This window comes from Urocitellus parryii, chromosome 1 (genome assembly GCF_045843805.1).
Source record: "Urocitellus parryii isolate mUroPar1 chromosome 1, mUroPar1.hap1, whole genome shotgun sequence".
Classification (NCBI taxonomy): domain Eukaryota; kingdom Metazoa; phylum Chordata; class Mammalia; order Rodentia; family Sciuridae; genus Urocitellus; species Urocitellus parryii.
In genome coordinates this window covers 167,718,468-167,728,605 of record NC_135531.1, presented here as the reverse complement: position 1 = coordinate 167,728,605, position 10,138 = coordinate 167,718,468, and the positions used below count along the sequence as shown (strand labels likewise).

Below are 10,138 nucleotides of genomic sequence, written 5' to 3'. Positions count from 1 at the left end.
CCTATTGTCTGTTTTGTATCTATCAATCATCTCTGTCTATGATACCCAAAGAGAGAACTTGGAGGCCCCAAACACACAAAGTTCCTACCATAAGCACATCTATAATCCAGGGCTGACCTGGCTCAGCAGGGCAGGGAGGCAAGACCTACTAAAGACTCATTTAACCAGTAAGGAAAAACCCGCAAGAAGAAAATTAGCAGTGACAACAGAAACAATAGTAAATCATGATAAACTAACAGAGAAAGTACATAATTTAAAGAATTAAAATGAGTTTTCAAAGCCATATGTTAAAGAGAAAATATATCCAAAAGATGAATATGAAATAAAGTCTAGAGAAGTGAAATTTATTGTCACTTTATTTTTTTCATGATTTAAATTCTTCATTGTTATTTTTTTTTAATTGGTGCATTACAGTTGCATATAATGGTGGGATTTGCTGTTACATATCCATATATGCACATGACACAATAATACAATTTGGCCATTATCAACCCCCAGTATTTCTGTTTCCCTTTCCTCCTCCCTTATGTGTCCCTTTCCTATGTTCCATGATCTCCCTTTGATTTTCATGAGATCTCTGCCCTCTCCCACCTTTCTTTTCCCTCTTCCTCTCATCCACAGATGAGAGACAACATGTGATATTGAGTCTGGTTTATTTTGCTTAACATAATGTTCTCAAGTTCCATCCATTTTCCTGCAAATGGCATAATTTCATTCTTCTTTATGGCTAAATAAAACCCACTACATTTTTTCCCCATTCATCCGGTGTCAAATACCATACTAATAACTGCAAATAAATGGTGGGGGCAGAAGGTACATAAACCAAATGATTCTATAAGGTTTTTAAAACACAGTTTATTATGAGAAAATAAAATGTGATAGGAAAGTAAAAGAAAGTTTAGAATGTTCAAAATGTGAAAAGAGAGAAAGTAGAGAATATGTAGCAGGTGATGCTACAAAGAATAATTTAAAAAATAGAAAAGCAAAGGGAGAAAGAGAGAATAGAATTTGGCTGTTAGCAATAGAAGGAGAGAAAGTGAAATAAGAGAAACAAGCAATCAAAAGCAAAACCAACAAACAAAATTCCTTAATCTTCAAAAGTCAAGGAAAACTGTCACTAAAAATGAGAAAAAAAAGAAACAAATATGTATGTGTATATATATCCACAAGCCAATCATCACAGCCTTGAATGTGAAACCCAGTCAGCCCAGCCACCCACCCACTATGGTCTATTCACATGGAGGGTCTTGATTCCAACCCAGAGGAAGCTGAAGTCTGTCAGCTGAAGGAGCCCACCCTGTGGTGGACCATTTAGTTTCTCCTTTGGCTGACAGACTTCAGGTTCCCTCCGGGATGGAATAAACTCACCTGTTCAACTCATGAACCCCTGGAAAACGTCCACTGCGGGCTGCTTAAAGAGTTCTGCTGTTCACAGTGTTCCCAGGCTCTAGGTGTGCCTGCCTTTTCCATCAACCAGGATGCAGTCCAACCGAGGAGCTGCCTGCTTACAGGGCAACTGCCTGTCAAACCACCTGGAGCTCCACAGCGGTGCTCACAGTGCCCCCATTCCCATTCCCAAACCCCAAGGATCTCGCCGTCTGCACATCCTTGACAACACTTGTTACTGGCCATCATGGAGTAATATGGATTGTAAAATTAACTCGTAAAGTCTGCAATAATAAAACCAAAAAGCCTCCCTGGGATTTCCTAGGGATGGAGTTAAATCTATACACCAGTTTGATCAATCTCTGACATTTCCTGAAATTGTGAACCTCCCACGCAATAAAATGAGTGATTCTTGGTGCCCACCTTCCCTGCCTACCCCAGGGCCATACTTCCTCCTTCACACAGTGGGCCTGAGCTCACCTGGGAAGCTCACAGGGGTCAGGATGGCTGGGGAAGCACAGTTATGGGCTCAAAGCAGGGCAGAGAGTATCTGCAGAATGAGTGAGTGGAAGAGGGAGTGCCAGACACCCAGGGGCAGGATCCACAGGGCACAATCCTCTCCTTGGGGGGCACCAGCCATTGTGTACAAGCCTGGAGTGGGAAAACAGAGTGTTTGCGTATGCTTCCTGCACTGGCCCCTCCACCTGTGAGGGCCACCTGAGGAGGACATGCTGGCAGGTTGCTCCATACAGGCATCAGCACAAGGGTCCCACTGGTCATTTCTCAGGTGACTTGCTGAGTAACCATCCCAGGACTGTTACACTGATGACCCGTTAGCAGCGATGTAATCAATGTAATCGTCAGATGTTTTATGAGAGTATCTGTGAGGTCCTGCATGCTTAGTGGATCCTTCCTGACCAGATGTTAGAAATTTCCATGTCAAAGAGTAAAATCTCAGCTCAGCCCCCTCAGTGAGAACAGGCCCTTTTGGAGAGCACCTTCTGAGTGGAGAGGGAGTGTTTTGTTCTGCAAACTCCCTAAGGAGGTAAAGCTGAACATGGCCTCAGGGCCTGCTTCTGGATTGTTTGGGGTGAGGACAGCAGGGGCCATTTATCCTGCCTGGGACACCCTGCCCCTCTCCTACCATGGCTGTGCCTTCCTGGGCCCTGCACACACCTCGAGAGCTCAGAGGATGGGACTGTAGTTAGTGGTGCCAGGGTATGGGGTGAACAAAGCTGAGATGGGATGTACCCCTAGGGGAGGGAAGTCACTGTCTTCCTTTAGGTCTCTGATTCTCATCTGGAAAATGGGTATTTGATGACCCTGATGTGCAGGCATGGCGTGTGCACTAGGTTTAGGCGGGAGAGCATGTGACAGAGCTTGCTACTGGTACTTTCAGGGCTGTGACACCGTGAGGCAGGTGTGAGTTCACATCACAGGTTCCAGATGAGGTCAGGTTGGAGAGACCAGGCCACAGCCTGAGGTGACACTCCGAGTGCTGGATCTGGGAGCATCACTGCACCTGGCTCACCCACTTATCCAGGGCCCACAGTCAAGGGTCAAGTGCTAACCAGTGCAGGGAATTTTCATTACCTTTTCTCTGACCATGGTTATGGAGCACCTCAACCTGGGTCCCCTAGGGATGAACCCCAGGCAGTCCAGAAGAAAAAGCAGCAGCAGGTGAGGGCCTTGAGGTGGGAAGAGGCCTCCAGATTAAGAGAGGAGGTGAGCTTTCTCCTTCAGCTCTTCCCTTCTGCTGTGGCTAGGAGAGATGCCTCCAGCACAGAAACTGGGCAGGGGCAGGGCGAGCTGGCTCATGGTGACTTGGGTGAGGTGTGGCTGGGACCCATGGTGGAGGTGACTGGGGGCAATGCGGCAGAAGTCAGGACAGGATCCTGATGGTTAGGGAGCCTGTACAGAGCCCTCAGGTCTCAGGGGTTGGAACCTTTTCCCTGAGCCTCACAGATACCCCACCATCCTGCCCACTGTGATCGCTGGGCCTGTACATAACACTAGCCTGCCCTCAGGTCTCAGGGCTTGGAACACCCTCCCTGAGCCTCACAGACACCACACAAGCCTGTCCACTGTGAGTGCTGGGCCTGCACATGATCCCAGTCTGCCCTCAGGTCTCAGGGCTTGGAAACTCCTCCCTGAGACTCACAGACACCCTATCAGCCTGCCCACTGTGAGCACTGGGCCTGCACATGACACCAGCCTGCTCTCCTCATGGAGATCAAGGACTGCCTGTGAAAAAGGTACAGGACAGCAGCTGAGCTGGGCTGAGTGCCTCTCAGGCAGTGCCCAGGGAAGGAGACTCAGGTGGGTCCTCCAAAGTCAGTAAGGTCCAATGTGGATAAAGTATGGGCACTGTTTCTTTGAGGCTTCAGTTTCCCTGGTCCCTTCTCCAGAGCCCAAAGCTGGATGCAAGTCCAAGGCCTTTTCATTCACACCATCTGATCTCCTGACCCTGGCATGAGGGTGGTGAGGATGGGACTAGGAATGCTTCAGGGGGCTTTCTGATGGACTTAGATCTGCCTGCCTTCCAGAGCAGTCTTATTAACTTTCAGGAAATGAAGGAGAGCAGTGGGACCCAGAGTTTAGGGACAGTGGAAATGTGAGAGACCCCCTGGCTGGTGAGGTGGCACAGGCCTACCTGTAATCCCAGCTGCTGAGGAGGCCAAGGAAGGAGAATTGCAAGTTCAAAGCCAGCCACAGTAACTCAGCAAGGCCCTGAGCAGCCTCTATGGCATTCCTGATGCAAGTCCAGTCAGCACCCATCTGCTTCTTTGTTTTGAGATGGGATCTTGCTATGCCACCTGCTTGCCTCCTTCCAACTGCAGTGACTCTGTACATAATGATAAGGACATCTGACAGGCAGTATTTTCTGGCATATAGTCAAATATTTTAAAATAATCTCCAATACTATATTCAACACTTTCATTGGAAAATTAACATACAAATTACAGATACTGATAATTTTCCTTCATTACAAAGTTTATACATAAAAAGTCAGAAGGTGTGTTAAAAGCTTTTACAAGTTAAAGAAATGTATGAAGGTTTACTTTATTCATAAAGTGTTCATGAAAGTAACCTGCCTGATAAGACATTCTCAATTTGTTACTTTTCCATATGATTGTTCCTATTTTCCATAAGCTGACTTGGGAATCAAAGGTGACAGTACAGGTTTCTCTCATGTGGGAATTTTTGCAATAAAAAAGAGAGATAACTTCTCTTAGAAACTTTATAAAGTGAATTAACTACAGTGGGTTTGCAATGAAATGCAAATAGCTCATGCACTGATCCAACAGAGTATTTCTTGCTCATGTGAAATAAGAATGGAGCATTCTGGGATACAAGTAGAAAGACCTCTGCTCTCTCCAATAAATTACATTTCTCTTAAGTCCCAGTGCCTTTATCTCTGGCTCTCAAGACCAGCCACCTGGTATTCATGCTCACATGAGGCCCAGGATACATGAGAACTCAGGGAGCAGAACCTGATGGAAGTTCTGAGCTAGGCTGGGCTGGGCTGTGGGGAATGACTGCCACAGGTACACATTCTGCTGTGCAACTCAGCTCCAGGGCCCACACAGGAGAGGTGCCCCCTGGAGGCTGAGCACCCCAGAGAGAACTGGATTCTGGGGACCACAGAGCCTGCTGCGGGGACTTCTCTCTCTGGCGTCCCTGACATCTGCTGACATGTGCCTTTTCACTAACTCTGTCCCCACACTTGCTCACTGTGGGAGGATTCCCTGTGTGCATTTTCTGATGCCTGGTGGAAGAGCTCTCCATATACATCATATTCGTGCCGTCTTCCCCAGGTGTGTTCTCTGATGGACAGTGAAGGATGACTTTCGGTAGAAAGTTTTCCTGCATTCTTGACATTCATACTGCTTCTCATTCTGGTGAGTCATCTGATGCCTGCTGAGATATGACTTCTGGTGAAAGGCTTTTTCACACTCGCCACATTCATAGGGCTTCTCGCCTGTGTGGGTTCTCCGATGCACAGTGAGGTGTGACTTGCAGTAGAAAGCCTTCCTGCAGTCCTCACAGACATAGGGCTTGTGGCCTGTGTGAGCCCTCTGATGGACGGTGAGGGAAGACTTATGCAGGAATGTCTTCCTGCACTCTTCACAGGTGTACGGCTTGCTGCCCGAGTGAGTTTTCTGATGCACAGTGAGGGATGACTTGTGAAGGAAAGCCTTCCTGCAGTGCTCACACTCATAAGGCTTCTCATCTGTGTGAGTTCCCTGGTGCATGCTGAGGTGGGACTTTTGATAGAAGGTTTTCCCGCACACATCACACTCATAGGGCTTCTCACCTGTGTGCGTTCTCTGGTGCACAGTAAGGTTAGACTTGCGGTTGAAAGTCTTCCTGCATTCCTTACAGGCATAAGGCTTGTCACCCGTGTGAATTCTCTGGTGCACCGTGAGGTGTGACTTAGAGTAGAAAGTCTTCCTGCAGGCTTCACACGCGTAGGGCTTCTCACCCGTGTGAGTCCTCTGATGCACAGTGAGATCTGACTTACAGTAGAAGCTTTTCCTGCACTTCTTACACTCATAGGGCTTCTCACCTGTGTGAGTTCTCTGATGAATCGTGAGGGATGACTTGTGGTAGAACGTCTTCCAGCATTCCTTACACCCATAGGGTTTCTCACCTGTGTGTGTGCCCTGGTGCCTGCTGAGGTGGGACTTCCGGGAAAAGGATTTCCTACACATATTGCACTCATAGGGCTTCTCCCCTATGGGAGTTCCCTGATGCCTGCTGAGGTGTGACTTCTGGGGAAAGTGCTTTCCATATTCGTAACCTTCAAAGGGTCTTGCTCTTCTGTGAGTCCTCTGGTGCCCAGTAGGTCGTGTCTTCTGACAAAAGTTCTCACGTTCATTGAATGTAGGGGGCTTTCCCTCTGATTCTGATTGTGACCTGTGGAGTTTCGTAAGGTATGGCTTCTTAACCAATAGCTTCTTGCCACCACTACATTCATCACATTTCAGTCTTCTCTGTATTTTCTTATGTGCATTGACTTTAGAGTTTTTACAGAAAGTTTCCCCACACATATTACATTCTGAAGTTTTCTCTCTTACCTGAGTCATCTCTTGGGCAGTAAGTGCCACCTTATCCAGGGTTTTTCCACCTCCACTGAGTGTGCTGGAGGCCTCTCCCACATGAAGCCTCTTCAGTGTCCACAATGCTTTCACTGTGAAGGATTTCCCCTGTCCACAGTGATGGAACTGCTGCTGCCTACTTTGAACCTTTAGTAGATTTCTTTGATCAGGATGCCTGGGGGGCTTCTCAGGAATGTTAAGACCATTAGGCTCCGCTCCATCCTGCACCTCCTCAGGCTTGCTAGGGAGAAGCTCCTTCTGCCACACATTAAGCCCCTCTGGCCCACTCTTTGGAGCCGGACTTGAAACCTGCTTTGAGCTCAAGTTAAACCTTGTTCCTAATGTGAACCTCTCCTCAGCTGAGGTGCTGCTGTTGGGGAGTACAATTTGCCAGAAATGCCTCTCTTGCTTTTCCTGGCTGGTCTCATTCAGGCCATTCACTTTCTGGACATCTAAAATGATACAAAAAAGAACAATATCCATGAAAAACACATGAGCATTTGCTATGAAATTCAAACACAAAGAAGTGCCTTCTTATCCTAATGACGTGAAACTGCAAAATAACTGTGTTGATTTATGAGTGTTTTGGCCCTAATGAATGTAAAAATTATAATTAATAATTTTAGTATCTATCATGTTACTTTGTTGCTTGAGGTTACTTTATTCTTCTGAAATGTAGGAAGATATTTGGTTAAAACACTCACCGAGTGCCTAGCTGAAGGTTTCACTGGTTTCATCTGTTATTTGTTCTGTTCTTTTTCTCTAGTTCTTTCTTACAATATTTGTAGATATAATCCCACCCTGCTGTGCTTTTCTTTCAGGTTTGTAGTGGCCAAGTTTTCTTGGGTTAGCTACTTACATCATGCAGGCATGGCTGATCTGTCTCTCACCTGAGCAGGAATATAGTTTAGGAAAGAACTGCTATCTGTGTGTTTTAGTTTTCACTTTTCCCTAAGGTAATGTAGTAGAAATCTTTGGGGTTTTAAGAATTCAAGTTACCCTTCCCACACTAAAGACAGCTTCCACTTAATTCCTAATCTAATGTATCTATGCTTCTCAGGAAGCTCCAATCCATCTTCTTGCTGGAATATAAAGGATTTGGCTCAGTAAACCAAGCTGAACCTGCCATCTTTGAAATGTATGTTGTTTGTATCAGTTGTTGCTACTGCCTTTCTGGCTCAACACTAATGGCATCCTCTCCCAGTCCCAGGCACATGTACCCTGGCTGGCAGCTCACTGCTTCTGTAGGCTTTTGTGTTTGGAGGTTCAGCCGTCTTCTACTTTCACAGAAAAGAGAGTTTCCTGTACAAATCTATTGTCTTTGAATGATTTCCACAGCATGAAGGGTAAAGGCTAAGTAAAATTCCATTTCCCAACAGACACTGAAGCCTTTCAACATGAAGTTCCTGATTCCCTTGGCCTGCAGACCCAAGGTCTCCCGGTTGTCCTCCCAGTCCAGGACTATCAATTTGCATACTTTTATGCTGGGTGTTCCTCACCTCATGAGTCCTGACGTGGTGCACAAGGCTCCAGCCTTGGACCTCTCTTCTGATTTTCTTATCCATTCCTTAGGTGACAACCTGAATAACTATGATGTAAATACTAGCATTAGGCTATTGATTTCCAAATCTGTATCTCCATTATACTCATGACCAGTCTCAAAATCTAGATTTTACATCTACCTATGTTTTATATACCAAACTTGGAAAACATCATCTCAAAATGAGCCCAAGGGATGACAATTTCTTTAAAACTTTCTTCTCTTTACGTTTCTAAAATCATAACAACATGTTTTTCTTTCTCTCATCCTAATAAAATATTCTTTGTGGCTCTTACTGCCAAATATTATATACATGTGCTATATTTTTTTCCTCAACAAAATGTAAAGAGAAGATGCATTTGTTTCATTAATGTTGATATCCCCAGAGTTTAAAAAAACACTGCCTATAAAGTGATCAACTAGCAAGTGTTAAAGAAATAATGTGAATAAAATGCCTGAAATAGCAGGCTATGAAACTGGAGGAAAGAAAAGTAACCAATCAAAAAATGTCAAGATCCATATGGGGGTTGGGGGTTTGGGAAAATTTAATGAAGTATACATTATGAGAACATAAACATGGGTGTACATGAGAGAGCACTCCTTGGAGACTGTACAAAGGAAGGGGCTGAAGCACAAGACCTGCTTCCTCAGGATTGGGACCTGAGGAAACACAGATGAAAACAGCTCAACATGGCTGGTGTCTGTGGGGCTCTCCTTCTGGTCTCCCTGCGCAGCGTGCACTGACTGACCTGGGAGGCGCTGGTGTGAGGCTTCGCCTACTGTCCACGGCCCAGCACCTTGCTCCAGCTTGAAGATCACCTCAGGTTTTGCAAGGCAGTGCCCTGTTAACAGAAAACAGTGAAAGATTTGTGCCAGGCTGCTTGTCAGGTGCACTTAGGGATGACACAGCCTTTTGGGAGCTGTGCAATGATGAGACTGATCTAAACACTTTGTGAGAGCATCCCACATTATTATGGTCTGGAACAATGTACTAGGGCAGAATTAAACAGCTGGAGAAAGAATTCAAGGAATGATTTTTAAGAAAACTGAGGAGACAGAAGAATACAGATGGACAATACAAAGAAGTTAGAAACACACGTTATGATATGTAGAAGAAATTGGACAAAGACATAGATGAAATAAAAAAGAACCAATCAGAAATCAGGGGAGATAAAAAACTCCATAAAATTAGAAAGAAGAAAGGGAAAAACATAAGCAAACAAGTCAGCTAAAAGCCTAAACAGCATAATTAATCAGAAAGAAGAATCAGTTTCTGATCTTGAAGACAGGTATTTTAAAATAATCATGTCGGATCTTAAAAAGAAAAAGTTAAGAAAAACGAAGAATGCCTTTAAGACTTTTGGTCATCATAAAGAAAGCAAAAATTTGCATTATAGGTATTCCAGACAGAGAATAGACAGACATTTAAAAAATATATGCAATGAAACAACTTGTCAAACTTTTTAATCTGGGAAACATATGGGCATTCAGTCCAGGAAGCTCCCTTATGAATTTTAGCAAAAATGGTCTTTTGAGTCATGTTATAGTAAAACTGTCAAAACTATAAGACAAAGGGAACTGTGAAAACTGCAAGAGAAAAATATCAAGTTACCTACAAAAAAATAAATAAATAAATAAAGAGAGACCCCCATTAGAGAAGCAGTAGATTCTCAACAGAAACCTCACAGGATAACATTGAAAGTTCTGGGGGGGGAAATGCTAGCCAAGACTATGTACCCAGAAAAGCTATCCTTCAGAAATAATGAAGAAAGACTTTCCAAGACAAGCAAAAGTTGAGGGAATTCTTCACCATCAGATGTACGAAAGTGCTTAAGGGAGGAGGAGTCGTACACTAGAAGTGAAAGGATGATAACTACCATCAAGACACGCAGAGTACAGAGCAGACAAAGAAAAAGAATAAATCCCTATCAATACAGGAAATCACCAAACGAGAATTAACCAAAGAGGAAGAAATGAAACGGATATTCAAAACAACCAGGAAAGAAAATAACAATGACAGGAGTAAGTCTGTACATATCAGTAATAACCCTGAATGTGTAAAAAGAAAATTTCCCAAGAGATGACTGAAGGGATAAAAAGAAAACTAGAT

The 10,138-nt window shown here is 44.5% G+C and overlaps 1 protein-coding gene across 3 annotated transcripts in view; it reads right to left on the bottom strand.

Annotated features, from left to right (window-relative positions):
• Positions 1 to 471: 471 nt before the first annotated feature.
• The window catches only part of LOC144256753 (uncharacterized), a 34,409-nt gene continuing 24,742 nt past the window's right edge, over positions 472 to 10,138 (bottom strand). For all 3 annotated transcript variants that reach the window (XM_077802241.1, XM_077802243.1, XM_077802242.1), the window contains 2 exons: positions 8,778 to 8,870; positions 472 to 6,940 (listed from right to left, as the gene is read on the bottom strand). In XM_077802241.1, the coding sequence (XP_077658367.1) occupies positions 5,181 to 6,940; positions 8,778 to 8,870 (1,853 nt within the window). In that variant the 3' untranslated portion in view covers positions 472 to 5,180. The remainder of the gene's footprint in view (positions 6,941 to 8,777; positions 8,871 to 10,138) is intronic.